The sequence below is a fragment of the Muscardinus avellanarius genome (genome assembly GCF_963383645.1).
Source record: "Muscardinus avellanarius genome assembly, chromosome: 21".
NCBI lineage: Eukaryota > Metazoa > Chordata > Mammalia > Rodentia > Gliridae > Muscardinus > Muscardinus avellanarius.
In genome coordinates, this window is record NC_137807.1 from 20,877,684 (window position 1) to 20,902,595 (window position 24,912).

The following is a 24,912-nucleotide window of genomic DNA, read 5'->3' on the forward strand; positions in this document are numbered from 1 at the left end:
TCTGCGGAGTCTAGATTTCCGTCGAACACAGGACGGAGTCTGGGCTTTGTTCTAAAGGTACCAGGGAGCCCAAGGAGAGTTCCTAGCAGGGGATGACGCAGCAAGATGGATGCTGCCGAGACCTCCTGCAGGGAGGAGCCAGAGGGGAGGAAAAGGGGAGGTAGCTGTTGGTGCTTGGGCCAGAGAGGATGCTGCTTACGTAGATGGAGGCAAGAAAAGGACCAATACGCAGAAGGCCTAAACCGGGTAAATAAAGTCAGCAGGCCTGGCCAGTGCCCATGTGGGCCAGAGGGGTTCAGGTCACTGTGACTTCTCTCCAGATGCAGCATAAATGAATAAAGGGAACCAGGTATGGTGGTCCACACTCGTGATCCCAGTACTTGGGAGACTGAGACAGGAAGATCGCAGGTCCAAAAGCTAGTCTCAGCAATGATACCCTATTGCAGTCAATCAATCAATCCATCCATCGATCAACCAAGCAATGGAATGGGAGCGTAGCTCAGAAGTAGAATGCCCTTGAGTTCAATCCCCAGTACCAAAATAAAGATAGTAAGAATGAATGGAAAAAACCACCCAAGTTTCCCAAGATCTGGGGAACTTATAAACAGGGCCCTGGCTCCACGTTTCCAAGGCCCCGAAGGGCTCAGCTAACAGGTGCAGGCTTTGAAGAAGGCCCGAGCCTGCTCCCGAGATGCCCCCTGCACACCCTATCCCGGGCCGGGGTAGCTTCTGCCCGGGGTTCCCTCAGGCTCAAAGGAGACCAGGACGCAGATTCACAGCCGAGCTGCTTCCTCGCTCTGATACCCAAGGCCCTTGAATGATTCAGAGCCAGAATACCTTTTTCTCCATAACGGCTCCTGGAGTCGCCAGGAATAGTTAAGTACATTTACTAAAATTAATGGCAAAACCTCATTTTTCTTTTCTTTTCTTTTCTTTGGGGGGGGAGGGAGGAGAAGAGAAGTTCCATCGTTGGGGTAATTGATCCTGATCTGTATACACCGGCGAGCTGGCCGGGGTATCAATCACGCACACGCCACAACTCGCAGCCCTTTAAACCAACACCAACAGTGACAAATAGCACGGCTGTGGACGGGAGGGAAGGGACGCAGACAGGAGATCCATCAACGTCCTTCCTGGGTCTCGCCAGGGCCCAGAGGGCCGGCTCCTTTTTTGGACTCCCTGAGAAGAGTCATTTTTCATCAGGATTGGGGGGAAAGGGCAGCGGGATGCATGGTGACAGGTTTACTGCTGGACACACAGGGATGCTAATCCCAACCTGGCTGGTCCTCACCCTGCGGCCCCGGGTGGCCGCTCACCTCTGCCCGTCCATGTCCTCTACCTGCTACGGCGGTTGGTTCTCAGCAGGATGCTATGGTGTGGATGCGGGTGTCCCCCAGAAAGGCCCTGTGTTGGCGATGCAATAGTATTCAGAGGCGAAATGAATGAACCGGGGCTCTAATCTCACGAAAACTGAAGGTTCAGCCGGGCGTGGCGGCGCACGCTTGTCATCCCAGCATTTGGGAAGTGGGGACCGGAGGATCGTGGTTCGAAGACAGCCTCAGCTACTTAGTGAGTCCCTCTGCAACTCAGTGAGACCCTGTTTCAAAATAAAGAATAAAAGATGCCGGGCTTATAATCCCCGCGCTTGGGAGGCGGAGACAGGAGGATCGCGCTGGTTCGGAGCCAGCCTCGCTGGCTTAAGAGACCCTGTTTCCAAATTTAAAAAAAATATAAAAAAATAGGTCTGGGAGTGTAGCCCGGAGGTAGAAGGGCTTCCAGGAACCCCAGTACCACCACCAAAAAAAATAAAATAAAATAAAGAATAAAAAATAGGGCTGGGGGTGTGGCCTGAAGGTAGAATGCCCCTGGGTTCGATCTCCAGTACTGCAAAAAATAATAAATAAATAAAAAATAAACAAATTAAAAAATATAAACATCCCTCTGCCTTCTTCGTAGAAAGGTGACTCAGATTGGATTGACAGCCCACCCCAAACGGAGGCCGACCTCATTTTGTTGTCTTTATTTTAATTATATCTACCAAGGTCTCTTTTCCAAATCAAGTTATAGTCCTTGGGCCGTCTCCTGGGAGGCCTCCGGGAGGGAGGGTGTGTTTCTGTGTCCGGTGTCACGGATCCTCCTGTGCCCCTGAGGCAAGGCTCAATGGACCAGGGTCAGGCTAGGGGCCGCCTCCAAACAACTCTACAAGAATGTGTGTCTGTCATTTTACACCAGCCAGCTTATAGTCACTTGCTGTGGCCCGTACAGGAAACGAATAATATCTCCCGGCCATAAGCAAGATAAGAGAAAAACTCAAGATAAAAACTCCGTCTCCATACACTTGGCCAGAGTCCTGCGGTTCAAAACCAGAAAGATGCAGGTGTGATGTCAGCATGCGTGCCGCTTTGGGCTTTAAGTTTTTCTTTTGTTTCTGTTTTGATTTACATTCTGAGGCTGCACCATAGGTATAGCTTGTTTTATTCCCCATTTAAAAAAAATGTTAATCTCTGCTTTTTTTTTTTTTGGTTTGTTTTTTAACTTTTCTTGATTGCATTTCGCAGATACTGTTTTATTTACAAATTGAAGGTCTGCGGCGACCCTGTGCAGACCCTGAGCCTGTTTTTCAGATGATCATTTGTATTTTTTAACAATAAAGTAATTTTTTTATGGTAGTGTGGGCCAAATCCAGGGACATTCTACCTCTGAGCTCCATCCCTTCCTTTTAAAAAAAGTTTTTACTTTGAAACAAGGTCTAAGTTGCTGAGGGCCTTGCTGATAAGTAGCTGAGGCTGGCCTCAAACCTGCAATTCTCCTGTCTCAGCCTCCCAAGTACTGGAATTTAGGTGCACACCATGATACCCAGCTAACAAAGTATTTTTAATTAAAGCATATACGAGTGTGTGTATTTATTTACTTTCGCGGTACTGGGGATGGAACCTTCCTCCGAGCTATACATCCAGCCCTATTTTTTATTCTTTACTTTGAAATAGGGTCTTACTGACTTACAGAGGGCCTCACTAAATAGCTGAGGCTGGCTGCGAGCCGCGATCCTCCTGTCTCAGCCTCCTGAATGCTGGGATGACAAGCGTGTGCCATCACGCCCACGCCCGGCATTTATTTTAGATACTATGCTATCGCCCACTTAATATACTACGGCATGGCAAGAGGATAACTTTAGATACACTGAGAGACCCACACGTTTGTGTGCCTTGCTTAGATGCAATGCCCACCTCATCACAATGGTCTGGAACTGCCATCTCTCTAAGCTAGGTCTGCGTGATCTTTTCAGCACTTTAGGGCTTTTAAAGATCTGAATGTGGCCCCAGGCATGGGGCCAGGGAGAGGAAAGTGAGAAAAGAGAGAAGGAGAGGACAGAGAAAGAGAGGGAAAGGAGAAAAGTCGGAGGATAAGAGACCAAAGGAGAGAGGAAGAAAACCACTACTGACTGGCCAGAAAGCCTGCGCGCCCGGCCAGCTGCAGGAGCATCGTACCCGTGTTCACAGCAGCACAATTCGTAACAGCCCCAATATGGAACCAGCCTAGGTCTCCATCAACAGATGAATGGATTGCAAAATTATGGGAAATACACACAGTAGAATTCTACTCAGCAATAAAGAAGGACAAAGTCATGTCATTCGCAAGAAGATGGAAGGACCGGGAGAACGTTATGTTAAGTGAGATCAGCCAGTCACAGAAAGAGAAGGGACATATGTTTCCTCTAATATGTCTAAACTAGGGAGCATTAGGGATGCCAGAGGGACTCCAGATAATGGAGGGGAAACCTCAGCAAAGCCAGAAAGGAGGGGTTGGGGAGGAAGAAGGATGAGGTTGGTTAATAATGGAGAAGCTATACCTGAATATTTGTAAAAGTCCGAATATCTCACGGTTAACCTGGACACTCATTGTCGGGGGGGGGGGGCACCAGGCACAGTCTGTATGTAGGCCATTTTATGTTCCACATAAAAATAAAATAATTAAAAAACTGAAAACCAAAAATAAAATAGAATAAAAATTTAAATGTCCCATTAGAAGAAGAAGAAGAAGAAGAAGAAGAAGAAGAAGAAGAAGAAGAAGAAGAAGAAGAAGAAGAAGAAGAGGTGGTGGTGGTGGTGGTGGTGGTGGTGGTGGTGGAGGAGGAGGAGGAGGAAGAGGAGGAGGGAGAGAAGGAAGAGGAGGAAGAGGAGGAGGAGGAGGAGGAGGAGAGAGAGAAGGAAGAGGAGGAAGAGGAGGAGGAGGAGGAGGAGGAGGAGGAGGAGGAGGAGGAGGAAGACGGTGGCTGTGGATGTTCTCTTCCCTGCAGAGATAGCAGGTGGCTTAGCGGCTTGAGAAGCAGGCTGTTAGTGAGAAAGTTCCTCCTGTCAATGGAAGGGGAGGGCCTTTCTCTCTCCCGGGGCCAGGGCGGTGAAGGATCTGCCAGTCAGAGCCCGGGCTTGGTCTAGGAGCTCAGCACCTCGCCTGCCCCTCCTCCAGAAATCAGACAGCCGGCCTGTCAAGGGCAAAGCTCTTGGGCGACTCTGGCTGCAGGAGACAGTGACCCAAGAAATATGTTTGCTGCACAAGGACACATCACTGAGACCTGTCACAGTGGCTGCCTTCTAAAGACGTCTGGGCCAACCCTGGGCATGTGAGAGGTTGTCTCGGTGAAGTTCGGGGTGGTGGCCAGCAAACGGGATACCAGATCCCTCCCCTGCAGGTCACAGAGGTGGAAATCTTGAGTCTGAGTGGCGGTGTCTGTCCTAAAGACGAAAAGGGCAGCAGACACTCGAGAGGTTCGGGGGTCCCTGCGGGAAACTGCTCTTAGAACAACAGAGAAACCTTCCCATCTGGCAGGGAACAATTTGAAAATGGTCCTTTGGCCCGCACTGAGGTCAAAGCCTGACTTGGTGGGTGGTTAAAATCATACATGGCAGAGCTGGGCAGCCCTGCGTTTAAATTCATACTCCAGCCTGATTCTGGGCTCGTGAATGTGCCACCCTGAGCCTCCATCTGAAAAGCTGATGCCCCGTGCCTCCATTTCTCCACCTTTACAATGAACAGAACAAGAACACCTACCGTACAGAGTTCTGATAGGAGGATTCAGACCAAAAAAAATTTCTTCCAGAACCTGGCACACAGCAATTTTTTTTTTTTTTTTTTTTTTTTTTTTGTGGTGCTAGGTATTGAACTCAGGGACATTCTACCTCTGAGCTACACCCCCAGACCTATTTTTTAGTCTTTATTTTGAAACAGGGTCTCACTAAGTTGCAGAGGGCCTCATTAAGTAGCAGAGGCTGACCACGAACCCGTGATCCTCCTGTCTCCGCCTCCCAAGCGCGGGGATTACAAGCGTGCGCCACCACGCCAGGGGTTTACAAAGCAAATATTTAATGGTGGCTTTTATCATGTCATTATTTCATCCATGTTTGTTACTGTTCAGAGCTCACACACAGCAAACCTTGACCCGAGACCGGTGTTCTCCCCACTTTGAAGGCCTCGGTCTCCCTATCTGAACAAAGGGAGTAAAACTTCTGACTTTGCAGGGTAGTTGCGAGGATTATAAAATATGATGGGTACTAAGACCTCATGAAAGACAGACACATAATATACATGGTTCCCTCTTCGTTGTCCAAGGCGGTAAAAAAAAAAAAAAAAAAAAAAAAAAGCCCTGGATTCTAGAGGGCCGCCTGCTTGGCAGCCATCCAGCCTGCATCGGCGCATGCCATTGGTCTACCTTGGGCCCGCCCCCAGGGCTTGCAGCCAATAAAAGCTCATCTCTCAGCCCCTCCCCTCACCTTCCCCCTTTTCTCCCGCAGGCCCCAGGGGCTCGCCCTAGGTTGCTCCGCCCCAGCCCAAGCGCCCGCCATGGGCACAGGACTCACCAGCTCCAAGCACCGCCGGCTGGCCTCGGCCTCGCGCTGCACCAGCTCCTCCATGTCCGCCTTCATCTCCTCCAGGCGCCGCTGGTAATACTGACTGCTCTCCCGCTGCTGGGCCTCGGATGCGGTGGCCTGAGACAGCTCTTCGCCCAGCTTGATCAGGCTGTCCCGAAGTCGGACCACCAGGGCCTGAGAGGGCAGCGAACACATGTCGCCCTTGGAGTTAAGAGGCCTGGGCATGTGCCTGGCGTGGTGGCGCACGCTTGTGATCCCAGCATTCGGGAGGCTGAGACAGGAGGATCACAGTTTGCAGACAGCCTCGGCTGCTACTTAGTTTGCAACTCAGTGAGACCCTGTTTCAAAGTAAAGAATACACAAGAGGGCTGGGGGTGTAGCTCGAAGGTGGAATAATGCCCCTGGGTTTCATGCCCAGTATTGCAAAAAAAAAAAAAAATCAGATTAAGAATCCTGGTTTTGTAGGGTGTGATGGTGCACACCTAGAAAATCCCAGGATGGGGGAGGCTGAGACAGGAAGATTACAGTTTCTGAGGCCAGCCATAGGAATTTAGGGGGGCCCTTGGCAACTTAGGGAGACTCTGTAAGTGAGCTGGGTGTGGTGGCACTCGCTTGTAACCCCGGTATTTGGGAGGTTGAGACAGGAAGATTGTAGGCCAGTGTAGGAGACCGGCCTCCGGAACTTAATGAGGCCCTCCACAATTTAGTGAGACCTTGTTTTTTTTTTTTTTTTAAATATAGCTAGGGGTGTAGCTGAAACAGATACAGAATGTTCCTGGGTTCACTCTTCAGTACAACAATAAAATAAGATAAATTAAATAAACAGGGGTTAGCAGTGTAGCTCAGAGCTAGAACACCCTCTGTTCAGTCCCCAGGACCACACATACAGACCTCTACCTTTTCCTGGCTGTATGACCTTGGGCAGGTTGCTAAACTTCTCAGAGAAACAAAGATGAGGGTGTATCTGTGTCCCAGGGACACCGCCGGGATGTAGTGTAGCAACGGAAGACGGCTCAGCTCAGTGTCTGGCTGGGGGGCACGCTGGATAAAGCCTGGGAATCATTAAAATCTCCAGCAGTCTCCCGAGGCCGGATCTCGGAGGCAGACTGAGCTCCTAGAAGGAGAACTTTGCCGGGGGTCAAATCCTTCCCCCAACAGGGGCTTCCGTTTCTAAATTTATAGAACAAGGGCTTTGATCAGATTATCTTTCGTGAGCTCTTATATGTATATGATATTTTTTGGTTTTTGCAGTACCAGGGATGGAACCCAGGGGCATTCTACCTCCGAGCTACACCCCCAGCCCTATTTTTTTGGTCCTTTTTTATTTTTGAAACAGGGTCTCACTGAGTTACAAAGGGCCTCGCCAAGCAGCTGAGGCTGTCCGTGAGCCGCGATCCTGTCTCAGCCTCTTGAATGCTGGGGTATTTTTTCGTTTCCTTTCCCGGGGTCAAAATTTCACGTAGACAAACTAAAACAATGGATTTGGGCATCACACGTGCTACGGAGACCAAATCCCGGAGCTGCTTTGCAGTATCCAGGACACAGCCCACGCGCCTGGGACCAATGGATCCTGGGGAGCAGACATGACAGAAGAGGGCATGGGGCTGTTTCGGGCCCCTGCCGAGAGCTCTGGGCCCCTGCTCAGACAAGCCAGACAAGGCCAGACAGAGGCCAGACAGACATCATCAATCAACTCCGGATCATTGCCTGAAGGAAAACCTCACTGTCTGCTCTTCCTTGTCTTTCAAAGTGAGTCTAGCAATAGTTTCAAAGAGCAGCTGAGAGGCAGATAGAGGAGTTCTCAGACCACAACCTCGGGGTATCCCTTCCTTCCGCAGCCAGGGCCAACACTCTACTGAGTTTTGATGGCAGAGGGGGAGAATGAGTTTGGGAACAGAATCTCTCGACATGACCTTGTTCTAACATCATTTTACTTTATTCCCTGCTATCACTTGACTATACTTGAATGGAGTAAAAAGAAATTAAAAATAAAAATGAAGCCAGAGTGGTGCCTTTTGCCATGCCTGCAATCCCAGTACTTAGGAGGCTGAGACAGAAGGGTCGCAGGTTCGAGGACAGCCTCTGCAATGTAGACTTGTGGCAACCTAGAACACCTTGTTTCAAAACACAAAATAAATAAATAAAAAGGGCTGGGGAGCTGAACGGTGTAGCTTAGAAGTAGATTGGCCCTTGGTCCAATCCCCAGTACTATCACCAAAAGAAAAAATAGAGCCAAGCATGATGTAATTTTTTTTTGTGTGTGTGGTACCAGGGATTGAACCCAGGGGCATTCTATCTCTGAGCTACACCCCCAGCCCTATGGGTTTTTTTTTTTTTTGGTGGTGGTGGTGGTACTGGGGTTCCTGGAAGCCCTTCTACCTCCGGGCTACACTCCCAGACCTATTTTTACATTTTTATTTGGAAACAGGGTCTCTTAAGCCAGCGCGGCTGGCTTCAAACCTGCGCGATCCTCCTGTCTCCGCCTACCAAGCGCGGGGATTACAAGCGTGCGCCACCACGCCCGGCCCAGCCCTGTTTTTATTCCTTATTTTGAAACAGGGTCTCACTAAGTTGCTGAGGCTGGCCGCGAATCTGTGATCCTCTGTCTTAGCCTCCCAAGTACTGGGATTACAAGTGTGCGCCACCACGCCTGGCATATATAATGCCTTAAAATACAGTAGATCAAGGTTTCATGGTGATCAACAGAGGTGACTGCTCAGGGGAAACCCCGAGCCATTCTGAGGACCACTGAGGGTCAAGGCTATGAAGAATTTCTCTCTGCTCGCCATCCACAACAGCCTTGATAGGCACAAGATTCCCCAAAGGAGTCAGGAGAAAATGTTTTAGAATAAGGAGGGGTGCAGCCTCCTGCTGTCCAGACACAGGAGGAAGAGATATTAGAACACAGAAGAGATATTAGAACCTGGACCCAGGATGAGTGGAAGGTCTGGCGCCAACCTACCGCCATCCCCAACACTTGGAGTTTTGTGCTCTGAGCAAGTCGGCAGGCCCCTCTGGACTCATCTTCTCCAGCATCTGATGAGGCTTTTATCCTACCTGCCCTATGGGCTGCACCAGACAGACTGGCCGATGTGAGAGGATTTTTACAAAGGCGATGTCCTAGCTGGACATGGTGGTGTGCACCTGTAATCCCAGAACTTGGGAGGCTGAGACAGGAGGATCTCATGTTTGAGGACAGTCTCAGCAATTTAGTGAGACTCTAAGCAACCTAGCAGGAACCCTGTTTCAAATTTAATTTGTGTGTGTGTGTGTATGTGTGTGTGTGTGTGTGTGTGTGTGTGTGTGTGTGTGTGTGTGGTACTGAGGCTCCTGGAAACCCTTTTACTTCCGGGCTACACTCCCAGACCTACTTCTATACGTTTTTTATTTGGAAACAGGGTCTCTTAAGCCAGCACAGCTGGCTTTGAACCTTTACGATCCTCCTGTCTCCACCTCCCAAGCGTGGGGATTACAAGTGTGCGCCACCAGGCCCGGCTAAATTTAAAAATTTTTTAAAAGGGCTGGGCATATATCGTGGAGGAAGAATGCCTCTGGGTTCAGTCCCTAGGACTACAAAAAAAAGGTGATGTCCTCTACGAATGTTCTATGACCTTGGTCTCCAGAGCTCCCCGTGATTCACCCATCCCCATCTCTGCCTATCTCCAGCCACCACCACGGGTCTATCCATCCATCCCCCTCACCGCTTGCTCTTGCTCTTCCTCCCCTCTCTGCTCTAGGAGGTCAACAAACACCTGAGCTCCAGCTCATGTGAAGGTAGTCACGGAACCCCACCCCAGCCCACAGGTCTTCCTTGTCCTTCAAGGCCAGCATTAAAGTCACCTCCTCCCAGAAGCCTCCCCAGTTCTCCATGGTAATGGTGGGGATATAGAACATCCTGCAGCTGCCAGGCGTGGTGGCGCAGGCTTGTAATCCTGGCATTTGGGAGGCAGAGACTGGAGGATCATGCAAGATTGAAGCCAGCCTCGCTGGCATAAGAGACCCTGTTTCCAAATTTAAAAAATATAAAAAAAATAGGTCTAGGAGTGTATCCCGGAAGTAGAAGGGTTTCCAGGAAGCCCAGTACCACCAAAAAAAAAAAAAAAAAATCCCGCAGCCCTCATAGAAACAAGGCAGCAATGCTGGAAGCAGAGCTTGGTTGCCTCCAAGGAGCCCTTAGGGGTGTGGCTTTAGGGACTAATATGGTTCTCAGCCTCCATGAGGTGAGAGCAGAGTTTTGGATGCGCACTCGCTCTCTCTCTATCTCTATCTATCTCAATCTATCTGTATCTATCTCTATCTCTTTCTCTTTCTCTCTCTCCCCTCCCCACCATCAATGCCCTGAGCTTTAGACCCCAGCCTCACATGGACTGAACCCAAAATTTCCAAGAAATTGAGCAAAAGAATCTTCCTTCCCCTGAGCTGTGTGGCCGGCTGCTTTGGAAGATAGCGTGGGGACGGTGACTCAGATACCCATCCTTGAGAGGATGACTGCTGCTAAACCCTTCGGCCCCTCTCCATGGTATATGTACTTAGGTACATCTCCTACAGAGTGCTACACCTTCTATGTCTGTCTTCCATGCACCTAACAAGAGCCTAGCATACACTAATTGTAAAATAAATCTCTGTGTGAAGTGGGTGCTGGGCACATAAGTGCAGGGATAGGTGGGCAGAAATAGACTAGCAAATAAAAAAGTTGAGAAGACAGGGGGATCTGAGTCACCAAACGAGAAGAAAAATAAAGGAAAAAGAGGAGGAAAAAGTGGTAGGGAAGATTAATGGGCGGACCAATGATGGTAGACAGAGATGAACAGATATATGGATGGATGGGTGGGTGGATGGATGGACAGATGGGTGGGTGGATGGATCAAGGATGGATGGATGGACAGATGGGTGGGTGGATAGATCAATGGATGGATGGATGGATAGATGGGTGGGTAGATGGATGGTTATATGGGTGGATTGATGGATGGATAGATGGATGGATGATGGATGGATGGGTAGATGGATGGTTATATGGGTGGATTGATGGATGGATGGATGGATGGATGGATGGATGGATGGGTAGATGGATGGTTATATGGGTGGATGGATGGATGGGTAGATGGATGGATGCATGCATGGATGGACAAATGGGTGGGTGTATGGATCAATGGATGGATGGATGGATGATGGATGGATGGGTAGATGGATGGTTATATGGGTGGATTGATGGATGGATAGATGGATGGATGGATGGATGGATGGATGGATGGGTAGATGGATGGTTATATGGGTGGATGGATGGATGGGTAGATGGATGGATGCATGCATGGATGCATGGACAAATGGGTGGGTGTATGGATCAATGGATGGATGGATGGATGATGGATGGATGAATGGATGGTTAGATGGGTGGATTGATGGATAGGTGGGTGGGTGGATAGGTCATTCATGGGCATGTGTAATAGGAGAAAGGAAGCAAAGAGAAGAGAGGAAGGGAAGGAGGGAGGGAGGAAGAAGAGGAAGAATAAGATGGATGAATAATATCTGCGCACAGCAGGACGGGTGGCAGGACAGCTGGAGCTTACGAGCACGCTACCCCACTCCAGCCCTAAGGGAGCTCACAAGCCAGTGCCTACCTCAAATCTCTTAATCTGCACTTTCTGGAACTCCGTCTTGTTCTCCAGGTCACAGATGGCCGCCTCCTGCCTGCTGACGATGGCCCGGTCCACGGTGGACTGCTCCAGGTACGCGATGCGCATCTCAGCCACCTGCAGCTGGGGCCCAGTGAGGGTCCATTGGCTGCCGGTTACCCCCGAGCCCCAGGACAGCGGTGCACGCAGGTCCCACCCCAAGGCTCATTCCCTCCTCAATGCAAGTGCAGATGTGAAATGTCTGTGCAAGAGAGAACTGCAGGGTCCCAATCTGGAGGCCTACTGGACTCCCAAGGCAGACCGTGCTCCTGGGTTTCAGGCAGGGGCATATGATGCTCCCCATCCCTTCCGAATCCAAAACAGAATTTTTGATCAGTGCTTCTCCTGCTGTGACAGAAAAGCAGACCTAGCCGGTGAGCTTCAGCAAGCTTCAGCACCGAGCACCTGACCCCGCCACCTCTCGGCTGCACGAGCCTGGGCAGGCTGGTCCCTTCCTTGGGCCTCAGTTTCTTTATTTTCATTGGAAGGATGAGGGAGTGGCTCTGGATGGAGAGTCAGCCCCCATCACGTGGCTAGGGCACCTCTATATCTTTGTTGAGCGTGCCGCTCCTCAGTGCCCATGGACGTTAGTTTGAGATTCGATCACTAGGACGGTCACCTGAGGCAGGCACAAGCCATGGTTCTAGACGGGTTTTAAAAATGTCTTGGGCGATGCCGACTCAGTAGATAATACAGGAAGCCGGGGGCTCTGGAGGGGCCAAAACTCCAAAGGAAGATTTTGCAAAGGGCCATATGGTCCCATCTTGGGATCATCCAGCCCCTTTCCTGGGAGATGGATGGACAGGTGGAGATATTTCTCAGAAGGAAAGAATCCTGTTCTGAATGCCTGATGAGTCCCTTATATTGGGTATCTTTGGAAGAGAAACCAGCATGGGCAAGAAGGACGTGTGTGTGTGTGTGTGTGTGTGTGTGTGTGTGTGTGTGTGTGTGTCCTGGGACTGTTCTACTGTTCTCAATTCATCTGGCATGCAACTGCGTGAGTGACTGAATTAAGGAATCGATGGGGCATGTTCCCAGGAGGTGATGCGCAGGAGCCGGGAACCTTCCCTTCCTCCCCTCCCCCACAGTATGGCGGCTCTGGTCACGTACTTGTTCTTGGACCTTGTGCTTCTCCTTCTTGGCTTCCTCCAGCTGCAGCTGCAGCTCCTGGATCTGCCCGATGTCAGCAGCAGACTGGGGAGGCAGGAAAAAAAAAAAAAAAGCGTCGCCAGGAGACCCCGGGCTTTGCTGGGAAACCAGCCCCGCGTGTCCCGGCTTCCCCCACCTACAGATGTCTATGTCTCTCGGAGCACCTGTAACAACAGCCATTTCCCAGAAGTGACCGCGCGCATCCTCCCAAACAGCCTGCACCTCCGCGCATGCGCGGTGGCTCGGGGTACCACTTCCAGTGAGCCCAGACAGAAGCGCGCCAGCCATGGCGTGAGGACCAGATAGCAAGGGAGGAGTGTCCATTCACTGGGCTCCTAGACCTGGACACTGGCCTTGGCGAGCCAGGGAACCTCCGCGCCTGGGTCTCCCCATCTGTAAAGTGGGTGTATGGTATTTACTTGGCCCCGACGCATGGGGCTTGTACACATAGCCCAGGTGGCGGTACAGAGCAGATTCCTTAGAAAGGGAGGGCCCCGACGCTGAGCTCGGCTTTACTGGGATGAGCGACCTCTGTGCTTCCAATATTCCAATACAATTATTATTTCAGTTATATACTGCTTTCGAAATTGAACAAATAGACTTGCATTGGGACACCAGCGGGTGCTATTCAGGGACACGCAAGACGGCACAGGCTCCCTGTGTTTTTTAATGTCTTTGGTATCACTGGTGACTTGTTCTTACAGGATTCCCTGTTAGCAGAAGCCCCCTTAGGTCATCATCTGTGGGTACACCTGCTGCCTGGCACATTTTCCCCAGGATCTCCTTGGGAGTGCGACGTGAGGGGGATGCTAGCTGCCCCTAGAGGGAATGGTTCTCCCCGACTATGCAGGAGAGAAATGTGCCGGGGCTTTGTTCTCCAGCCAGGCGTGCGCTGCCCGTCCTGCCAGCCTGCCTCCCAGGCGCCTCCTGAGCCCCAACCACCCCTCCTCTTCTCTCTCTCCACCTGCCGGGTGCAAGTCACAGTTGCCCTGCACAGCTGCGATGTCCATTCACCCAACAGCTACGTACTTAACCAGCTCCGCACACAGGGCTGGACCAGGCAGAGGACAGCCTGTCCTTGTGAGGCTGACAGTCTGGAGGGGACATGCTGGGTCTCCAGCTACACTTGCTCACAAGTCCCATCACCCAGAAACAAAAACCCGAACTCATGGCAGCCTCTCGGAGCCTGCCATGGCCCTCCTCCCCAGCCTGCCGTGGCCCTCCTCCCCAGCCTCCTCCCCAGCCTGCCATGGCCCTCCTCCCCAGCCTTCCGTGGCCCTCCTCCCCAGCCTGCCGTGGCCCTCCTCCCCAGCCTGCCGTGGCCCTCCTCCCCAGCCTGCTGTGGCCCTCCTCCCCAGCCTGCAGTGTCCCTCCTCCCCAGCCTGCCATGGCCCTCCTCTCCTGGCCTCTCTGGGCTCACTGTGTGCCTGTTGCCCCCGCTAGCCTCCTTTAAGCTCTTCAAATGTAAGAGTGTGCCATGCCCTCCGCCTGGAACCCTTGCACACCCCCAGTGCTCCATCCCCCAACCTAACTCCACCCAAGGGCCACCTCCTCGGGGCAGCGTCCCTGATCCCCAGCCCAACTCAGGACTCAGAACCACATCTGCTTCTTTTCTGGACTCTAAGCTCAGTTTACAGGTCTCCTCTCTACTCTGGGTGATTATGTGACGAGGTGTGTCCAGCTCACTAAACCATGAGCTTCAGCAGGGTAGGGAGAGGCCACGCCTTGGCTGGGCACAGCGTACAGGGTGTGCCTCGCAGAGCTTACCACACAGCAAGGCCTCAGTAGTGTTAGCATATAGACAGAGAGATGAATGGGTAAGTGGATGGATGAATTAAAGGATGATGGATGGATGGATGGATGGATGGATGGATGGATGGATGGGCAGGTAGGTGGGTGGGTGGGTGGATGGATGGGCAAGTAGGTGGGTGGTTGGATGGATGGATGGATGGATGGAGGTAGGATCAGTGGTTAGATGGATGGATGGCAGGTAGGCGGGCGGGTGGGTGGATGGATGGGCAGGTAGGTGGGTGGTTAGATGGATGGATGGATGGATGGATGGATGGATGAAGGTAGGATCAGTGGTTAGATGGATGGATGGCAGGTAGGTGGGTGGGTGGGTAGATGGATGGGTGGCAGGTGGTTGCATAAATTAATGGATATATGAGTAGATGACTGGCTGGATGGGTGGTGGAGTAGGTGGTAAGATGGGTGGGTTGGAGGGTGGGTGGGTGGATGGATGGATGGATGGATGAGAAGGTAGATGAGTAGATGGGGGATACATGGGTGGCGGGTGGGTGCATAGATGGCTGGCTGGCTGGGCAGGGGCTGGTGGGTAGATGGATGGATGGGTGGGTAGGTAGAAGGGTGAAAGGCAAATTCATGAATTAATGAACATCTGGTTGGTGTATGGGTAGACAGATGTATGGATAAACCAACTTTTCCTGGTGGAGAGTTTCCCCGCTAGCTGAATGTGCTGCTTCCCCCATTCAGAGCCACAGGAGATCTACAAGTCCTGTCTGTCTCTCTGGGATTTAGTCCTCCAAGATCCTAACGACGGGGAAGTGGTCAGGCCACATCGGCCTCTCCACGCCCGTCCCCGCGCCAGCCGTCACCTGGGCGATGAGGTCCTTGTGCTTCTGCATGAGCTCGTTCAGGTCATCCTGGTCCTCGTCGATGCGTTTCAGGAGGTCTGCCCTCTCGAACTGCAGCCGGAACAGCTGCTCGTCCACCTGGGGGCGGCGGCCAAGAGCTGGGGTGAGGCATGGGTGGGGCCAGGGCCTGGGACCAATGGTGCCTGCCCAGGGCGTGGGAGGTGAGTGAGCCCCTTGGGTGAGGCCGGGAGAGGGTGTTGATACATGCTGCGGTGGTGGTGTGTGTGTGTGTCTACACTGGACACGGATGGATGACTGAATGCAGTGTGTGTGTGCGTGTGTGTGCGTGCGTGTGTGTGTGTGTGTGTGTGTGTGTGTATATGAATGCTTGTCTTCTTCATTTAGAGCAAAAAACTAAAGGGTGAAAGGGCCAATAGAGACCATGGGACATGCTTTTGCCTTTAACCCTCTAGCTCTACCTAAACTTTGTGATTTTACACATGAAAGTCAACCCTGTACACTCAAAGTTCTTGGAAACCTGCACCCTCAAAACAGATCTACAATATAGGTTCATTTGTCCCCATTCCTTGGTAGCACACAGTAGGTGCATCATAAGTGGCGAGTCTTCCTATAATAGTGTGTCTGAGTGGGCCCGTGAGAGATGCCATTGTCTCCTCTTACAGAAATAAACATACAAGAGCCCAACAAAAGGCCCGAGTCCCCTCATGGTCGTAAGCACGCAGTGGGACTGCCCAGACGCCTGGGAGCCACTGTAGCAGCGAGCGTGCCGTGGTTCAGGGAGCGAAGCAAACTGGAGGTGCCTTTTAGATGCACCCGCGCAGTCCCGAGGTCCACGGCAGGTCTCCTTGCTCACTTTTGCAGCTGGAAGCACACGGTTGGCCCTCTTGTATGCCCTCAGCCTTTACAGTGCCCAGCGCACAGTAGGATGTCTGCATTCAGAGTGCTGAGCACCAGCAGACCCGCAGTAAGTGCCATGGCCCTCTTACAGAGCCGGGAGCCTAATGTCTCTACAGTAAACACCTCAAGGTGAGACCTAATCCGGCTACAATGAAGGCTTCCAGCTCCAAGGTGGCACCCAGTAGGTCCACAGAGGCCTCCCTGTCCCTCTTATAGAGCTGAGCAAACAGTATGTATAAAATGAACATCTATACCTAAAAAGAGGTACCCAGTAGGGCTGCAAGGGAGGCCTATCTCCCTAAGGCGGCACCCAGTAGGTCTGCATTAAGTATTTGTCCCTCTTATACAGCACATCACACAGTAGGTCTGCAATTAACGTCTATGCCTCCAAGGAGACACCCAGGAGGGTTATGAGGGAAGCCTATACCTCTAAGGTGGCACAGGGTAGGTCTGCAGAAGTGCCTTTGTCTCCCTTATAGAGCAGAGCTCACAGTATGTCTACAATGGACATCTATACCTCCAAGGAGTCACCCAGTAGGGCTGCAAGGAAGGCCTAGCCCTCCCAGGTGACATGCAGTAGGTCCAAAGAAAGTACCCTGTCTCTCTTATAGAGCAGACACACAGTATGTCTACAACGAACATCTGTGCCTCCAAGGAGGCACCCAGTAGGTCTGCAAGGAGGCCTATTCCTCCTAGACGACACCTAGTAGGTCTACAGAAAGTGCCCTTGTCTTTATTATATACCAGAGCACACAGTGTGTCTACTATGGACATCTATTTCTCCGAGGCAACACCCAGTGGGGCTGAAAGGGAGGCCTAGCCTTTCGAGGCTGTACCCAGTAGGTCCACAGGACGTGTCCTGTCCCTCCAAAGTCAGGAGCACCCAGCAGGTGCGCACTGGCTTCTGGGGCTGCATGGTGCCCCTGGGCCTGCAATAGGAGGGGGCGGGGCCAGACAATGGGGCGGGGCCAGACAATGGGGCGTGGCGGGCGATGGGGCGGGGTCAGACAGTGGGCGGGGCCTGGCAGGGGCGGGGCAGGCGGCCCGCCTTCCTCACCAGGCTCTTGCTGCGGGTCACGTTCTCCAGCTGGCTGTGCATGCTCTCCAGGTCCGCGGTCAGCAGCTTCTGGGTCTTCAGGGCCTCCTCGCACTTGGCCTCGCTCTGCTCCAGCTGGACAGCGGGGAGGGAGAGGACAGGGCGTGAGGCCGCCTGCCGGGCGCCACCCCTCCTGCAGAGCCAGGCGCCCGGGTCATCGAGGGGCCCCTGTCCTCGCTGCTCCTGGGCACCATGCAGCCCGGGGGCAGACAGATCTGTGAGCCGCGCCGCCATGCTCCCCGCCCAGTCGAGGTCACAGGTGCCTCGTCCTGAAATAAGGCTGCGCCACCCGCCCCCGCGCCAGGGGCTGCTGCCCAGTCCCAGGCAGCAAAAATACCTGCAGACACCCTCTTGGTGCCAGGCACACGACACGTACAGTCAACAGTCAAGCAGCCCCGCAGGGACCACCGCCCGGGAGCCAAGAAAGAGTGGACAGGCTCTGGGAGGTGGGATGAGGTGAGCATCGTGGGGGCTTGAGGACCAACGTGAACCTGCCTGATAGAAGTTTCTTTCCTGGGGTCCAGGGTTCAAAGGGGGTGCGTATAAACCTCCCAGGTTCTGTCCTCAAAGGCTGAGCACATTGACTTAAAGGATCTTTGCCTTTTTTTTCTCTTTCCTTTGGTACCCTGCGCCTGTGTACACACTAAGCCTCCTGTCCCGGCAAAGTGGGCCACCAAGCTAGGTCCAATTACCCACGTGAGCAGCCCCAAGGGCAGACGCGCCCCACCAGAGAGACCCCTATCCGTGGGCAGAGTTAGGTCCAACCTGCAAATGTGGGTCTATCGTTGATTTCTGAACTCCAGACTCTCCAGACAGAAAATGCCCTTAGAAATCACCTACGGAAAACACTCGGGGCTCAGAGAGGGCCGCTCCATGCCCGGAAGCCACGCGGCTCAAGGACCAGAGATAAGATGACTGATGCCCAGACTAGCTACCTCACTTCCGAAAACGCCAGGGCTGTCTCTAAAAGCGTCAGGAGGAGTAAGGTTGGGGCTCACAGACAGGGAGGAAGGGGCTCCTGCAGGGTTCGGCTAAAGCACTACGCAGGTGACTGAGGGACGGGCTCACCCTGGGACCCAGGGACGCCCGCAGCTTTCCCCTGCCTGCCGCCGCGCCTCTAGATCCAGCCCTGCCCTGCGGCCGGCAGCCAGGACCCCACAGAGGCCCCCTTTTCCAGCCCCAGGCCAAGGGTTCCTGCAGCCTTATCCCTGAGGCCGGGCTCAGCGCAGCCCCAGCCGAGGGGAATTCGCCGGCTCATTTCCCGCAGCGTCTGGGACAGATTGAGACACAGAGAAAATGAGGCTGAGCCAGGGAAGGGAGCTGACACTGTTAGGGTGTAATCGACAAAGGAAATGAGATGTCAGGCGCGGTCTGATCTTCCAGCAGGCGCTCTGACCTCTGGCAGGGAAGGACGGCTCCCCGCAGGTTGGGCAAACCCAGCCCCGCGCAAACGGAAAGCATTTCTGCTAAAGCCTGAGGGATACAGAGGAGACAGCCCTGTGCACAGTGAGGAGGAATCGCTGCCCTGGATGGAGGAAGTTGGAGGTGCAAAGGCCCAGGGGCAGGGGAAGGATCACAGGCTACGCTAAAAAAAAAAAAAAAAAATAGAAATACAGCTGGTGTGACCAGACAGCTATATGGAAAGAGAACGGGTTGCAATGGTAAAGACATGGCAGGGGGTCCCATTGGTGAGGCCTGGGAGCTGGCCACGAAGCTTAGATTTCATCTGACCGCAGGGCAGCCATGGGCGGTTTCGAGGCGGCAGGTGGCCTTGTTGTTGCTGCGGGGAAGACTTAGTGGGCCAAGTCGGGAGCTGGTGCGGCCAGCCAGGAAGATGCTCCGGCGGTCCTCTGGGAAGGAGACCATGGAGAGGCGCCATCAGGGCTCGATGTGGAAAGAAACGGGAGGCCCCACACTGTGGTGGAGCATGCTACAAAGAGCAGAGGCCCAGCAGAGCCGGGCGTGGTGGCGCACGCTTGTAATCCCAGCGCTTGGGAGGCTGAGACAGGAGGATCGCGCAGGTTCGAAGCCAGCCGTGCTGGCTTAAGAGACCCTGTTTCCACATAAAAAAGTATAAAAATAGGTCTGGGAGTGTAGCCCGGAGGTAGAAGGGCTTCCAGGAACCCCAGTACCACCAAAAAAAGAAAAAGAACAAAAAATAGGGCTGGGTGTGTCGCTCGGAGGTAGAATGCTCATCCCCAGTACTGCAAAAAAAAAAAAAATAAATAAAAGAGAAAGAAAGAAAGAGAGAGAGAGAGAGAGAGAGAGAGAGAGAGAGAGAGAGAAAGGAATGAGGAAATTGGCTGGGCATGGTCAGTACTTTGGAAGGCCAAGACAGGAGGATGACAAGTTCAAGGCCATCCTCAGCCTCTTAGTGAGGCTCTCAGCAACTCAGTGAGACCCTGTTTCAAAAAAAAAAAAAAATAGGGCTAGGAGTATAGCTGAGAGGTAGAATGCCCCTGGGTTCAACCCTCAGCAGGCAGGAAGGAAGGAACCAAGTCTCAGAGAGGGGAAGCAACTTGTCCGCAGTCGCACAGCCGGTTAGTGGATAAGCCTGTTTGGCCCAACTCTAGACCTCTAACCTCCAGGCCACAGGCACTATCCCTCATGGAACACTACTCACTGCAGACAGACTGAAATCCAGGTCAACCCCTGCTCAGAGACAGCGTTCAGTTCAGTGGTCTGCTGATGTAACAAAAGCTACCCGGGCGGTCACAGGGGGTCTGTAAACTGAGAGAGCTCAGCTTTGTGATATGTGAGCTGGTGCCTACGCATCCCTCTCCCAGCAATCCCGCCTTGATCTTGGAGCACTGCAGACAGGAGCAGGCACCCTGCAGGGGGAGAGAAAGCCACCCAACGCCTGGTGGAGACTCCCAGGTGCCAGAGTTCACCCCGTGTGCCCGGCAAAGAGTGGATGCAGAGCCGGGCGTGGTGGTGCACACTTGTAATCCCAGCATTTGGGAGGCTGAGGCAGGAGGACCGAGGACACACAGGACCGTCTCCGGGAGGAGCTCTGAGATCCCTGGCCGACTGTGGCACACGGAAGGAGGCGGCCGACCCCAGAACAAACAAGTCAAGTGGGTCTCGATTTTAACAGACTCCAAGATGGGCGAGGTCAGACATCGCCCAGCCTGAGGCCCCCACCGGGCAGGCTCCGCGCCGGTGCCGACAGACCATCTTAATGCCCAGCTTTCAGTGTTTCAATTTATTACACTTTAGGGAGCGCGAAAAAATATAGGCCATCTCGGCTGATTTTCCATTATGGACGGACGGCCCGCTGTAAGAAGAACTCAGTGCACATTAGCTCCGTATTGAGGCGGGTTTGACTGATGTTTTTATGAAGTCGGGTGGCGAGTCGCCGAAGGAGGCAGAGGCAGCGGCCGCCCAGGAACCCGGCTGCTCTGAATAAACAACTTGCCCAGAAGGCACTACGGCGGGGGTCAGGGAGCAGAGGCCGGGCTGACGCCTGTGGAACAGTCACGAGCATCCATCCTCAGGCCCCGGCATCCTAGGCCAACGTGGCTGCTGACGTTTGACCCCTCTGGGCTCCAGGTCACCCTGACATCCCCGTGGCTTTCAGTGGACAAGGCCTCTGGGGTGCACAGCGCACGAAGGGTGGTCCGGGTCTGGATGGGCAAGAAGCTTTTGGCAAAATGGCTGTTTGATTTTTGTTTAAGACCAATATATTTTTCTTCCTCTTCCTAATTTTTTTTTTTTAATGTGTGTGGCACTGGGGATTAACCCTTCGGGGTGTTCTATCTCTAAGCCACACACCCCCAAGCCGTATTTTAATTTTTTACTTTGAAACAGGGTCTCACTAAGTCGCTGAGGCTGACCGCAAACCCGCGACCATCTTGTCTTGGCCTCCCAAGTACTGGGATTATAGGCGTGTGCCACCACGCTCAAAGTTTGCTTTTGGACAAAATCACCATAACGATGTTCTAGGCAGCTGGATGCAACACCCCCAGGCCCCTTTGCTATTTAGGAGAGAAATACCTCTCCTCTTGTACCTGCCTGATCATTGTGCGGATTACTAAAGAGAACATCCAGAAGCCGGGCGTGGCGGCGCACGCTTGTCATCCCAGCATTCGGGAGGCTGAGACGGGGGGGATCGCGGTTTGCGGACAGCCTCAGCTACTTAGGCCCTTTGCAACTCAGTGAGACCCTGTTTCAAAATAAAGAATAAAAAAACTAGGGCTGGGGTGTAGCTCAGAGGTAGAAGGACCCTGGGTTCCATCCCCAGTACCGCATAATAATAATAATAATAATAATAACAACAACAACAACAACAACAACAATAATAATAATAATAATAATAATAATAAAAGGTCAGCTGGTCTTCTGCACATCAGCTCCAATTCTGAGAGGGGCACCAAGGGGCCCTGGACCTGACCCAGGTTCTGGAGACAGAGCCCCCCTCGATTCGCAGGGTGTACACCCATTTCTAGTTCTTCCTGCACCGTAGCTACGGGTGAGAACGGTTCCGGGTCCATGCTAAGCTTTCATGATGGCTGGTAAGGCCCTGATGCTTCAGCAAGTCTGAGATGAGACCAGCACCGTCTAGGGTCAAAGCCCAGGCAGTGGGGAGGCTGTTCCCTCCCAACATGGCTTCCTCTCGACCAGGCGGCAGCCACGGGCTCTCAACCAGTATCCAGTGGAAATGTGGGGCAACCCAGACACCAAGCCGAATGGGCTTCCAGCCCCCGCTCCTCCAGCTATGAGCCCATGACCTTGAGCAGCCTTGGCCGACTCTGAGATTTGGTGTTTCTCGGCCATAAAACAGGGCAGGGAACGGTTCTCCTAGACGGAGCAGGTGCTGAGTGCGGTTGTAGGAGTTGTGCACTGCACGAGGCACAGGCTTCCAAAGTCATTGGTCGTAAGGAGGAGTTCTTGCTCTGTGCCCAGAGAAGTTCTTGCTCTGTGCCTGAAGGTTTTAAAATATGAACTCCCTGGACATCTGCAAGAGTACCAGGAGGCCGGGCCAAGGTCACCCGTCTCTATAGTTGAGGAAAACGGGGGGCGTGTGATGCACCCAAAGTCAGAGAAGTACTAGCTGGCAGAGCCAGAACATGAGCCCAGGAAATCCGGCCCCCAGCCGCAGACGCAGACGTGGAAGCTCTGGGGGAACCCGGTGGGGCGCCTACCCCACATCCCTCCCCATTCTTTTCAAAGCAGCACCCCACTTCTCTTGTGAGAATCGCCTGTCCCCCAAACACCCACATGCTCTGGCTAAGCCACCCGGAGCCCAGAGAAGGGCTCGGGACCTGCCCGGCCAGCTGGGCATCCCCGCCGCCGGCCAGCGGGGTTAGTTCCAGGCTAATAACACGGCTGGCTCCGGATGCCTGATGATTGCTGGGACCCTGGAAACAGAGCTTCCCCTTTCTGAAGCGGGATTAAAGAAGCCGGGTTCATCCCAGGCGTTCTGTCCTGAGCATCCTTGGGCCCCCATGTCACCAAACAGAAGAGCCTGCCTAAGAAAGAACACACACTGGTGTCAAGGACTTTGAGCACAGAGGCAGTAAGGAATGCCTCCTTCCTTCCTTCCTTCCTTCCTTCCTTCCTTCCTTCCTTCCCTCCTCCTCCCCCTCCCCTTCTCCTCCTTCTTTTCCTCCTTCTCCTTCTCCCTCCTCCTCCTTCTCCTTCTCCTCCTCCTCCTCCTTCACCTCCTCCTCCTCCTCCTCCTTCTCCTTCTCCTCCTCCTTCTCCTTCTTCCGTGTGTGTGGTACTAGGGACTGAAGCCAGAGCATTCTACCTCCTAGCTACAACCCAACTCTATTTTATTTTTGCTTTGAAACAGGGTCTCGCTAGGTTGATTAGAGTCTCACTACTTGCTGAGGCTGTCCTCCAGCTTGGGATCGTCCTGTCTCAGCCTCCCAAGCACTGAGATTACAACCATGTGCCACTAGGCCCGGCTAAGAGACGCATTTTGAATGACATGACGGGAAGAACCAGACGCAGCTTCTGAGCAGCCGTCGCCTCCTCGGGGCTGCTCAGATCTGCCGGCCGATTGCTTCCCCTTTTCTACTTAAGCTGATTCAAGCAAGTTTGCTAGAACCCAGAGTTCAGATACAGGATGAATGAGCCAATTGAAAGACATAGAATCTCCACAGCGCTAGCCCAGAGCCACACTCGAAACCATGGCTGACACTGTTTGCAGATGGGGTCTGCCAAAAAGTCGAATCAACTTCTCTAGCTGGTATGGGGGCACGCACCCAGAATCCCAGTACTTAGGAGGCTGAGACAGGAGGAGTGCGGGTTGGAGGCCAGCCTCAGCACCTCAGCGAGGCCCTCCATAACTTAGTGAGACTATGTTTTGAAATAAAAATAAAATGGGCCGGGCGTGGTGGCACACGCGTGCTTGGGAGGCGGAGACAGGAGGATCGCACAGGATAGAAGCCAGCCGTGCTGGCTTAAGAGACCCTGTTTCCAAAAATAAATTAGGTCTGGGAGTGTAGCCCAGAAGTAGAAGGGCTTCGAGGAACCCCAGTACCACCAAAAAATAAAAAAATAAAATAAAAATAAAATGGGGCTGGGGGTGTAGCTCAGAGGTAGAATGCCCCTGTGTCCAATGCTAAGAAAGAAAGAAAGAAAAAAAGAAAGGAAGGGAGGGAGGGAGGAAGGAAGGAAGGGAGGAAGGGAGGGAGGGAGGGAGGGAGGGAGGGAGGGAGGAAGGAAGGAGAGCAGAGAGTCATTCTTCCCCAAAGCTTAGGATGGAGAGTGACGTTTCTGCTTTATCTATTCTGCACATGAATTCCTACGCTCGCAGGGTAAATTGTCCCCATCCCGATCACTCGATAGCCGGGTGGGTGCAGACTTCTGGTCGGGACCCTGCGTGGGCCACCAGGTATCAGGGTCACCAGAGTTCACAGAAATCCTGCAAGGAAACACGGCGCCTCGTCACGCACAAGCCAGGACGCTGCGGGGGCAGGTGGCCCGCTCAAGGTCAGATGGAAATCAGCCAGGCTCCAAGGGCCTGCTGCTTCCGGGCCTCTGAAGCCGGGTTCATCCCAGGCGTTCTGTCCTGCACCTCCTTCTATTCAGCGCCAAGGCCAATTGAGATTCCCGGCACACGCCGCAGGCTGATGAATAGCAGCCCTTTGCTATGCGAAGCCATCTGCCTGCTTTAAATACCTGGGTAAAATGTTTGCTTTGGACTTACTAAGCTCCGAGCTAGCGAGCGAGCGAGGGAGCTGGCTAGACATATGGGGGGAGGAGACGTTCTGATATTTCAGCAGGCCACTTAGGCCCTGGATTTCTGGGTCTGCTTGAACAACTCAGGGGATTTAAAGAATACCGCATCGCTAATGCCACAGGGAAGGTATTCTGTTTAAGAGATCGCGTCTACGGTGGGCAAAGCTCAGCTACCCCGATCGGGGCGCTTGGGAAAAGCAACTTTCAGCGTTAAGTTCTGAGCCATGGATGGAATCCCCTACGGCTCAAGCTGTAGACAGCTGGGACCCTTATTAAACTAAAGCATTTGGGAAAGCTGAGACAGGGGGATGGTAGGTTCAAGGCCGCCCTCAGCGACTTAGCGGAAACGCTGTTTCAAATAAATAAACAAATTAATTTAATTAAAAGGGATAGGAGTGTAGCTCGGAGGTAGAGTATCCTAGGGT

General features: G+C 52.9%; 1 protein-coding gene across 1 annotated transcript in view; it reads right to left on the bottom strand.

Moving 5' to 3' along the window:
* MYO18B (myosin XVIIIB) overlaps positions 1-24,912 on the bottom strand; it is a gene marked incomplete at both ends in the record, with an annotated part of 248,379 nt that overhangs the window by 73,450 nt on the left and 150,017 nt on the right. The window contains 5 exons of the mRNA XM_080717797.1: positions 5,856-6,041; positions 11,486-11,623; positions 12,650-12,733; positions 15,304-15,420; positions 17,258-17,371. Coding sequence (XP_080573923.1) covers positions 5,856-6,041; positions 11,486-11,623; positions 12,650-12,733; positions 15,304-15,420; positions 17,258-17,371 — 639 coding nt within the window. The remainder of the gene's footprint in view (positions 1-5,855; positions 6,042-11,485; positions 11,624-12,649; positions 12,734-15,303; positions 15,421-17,257; positions 17,372-24,912) is intronic.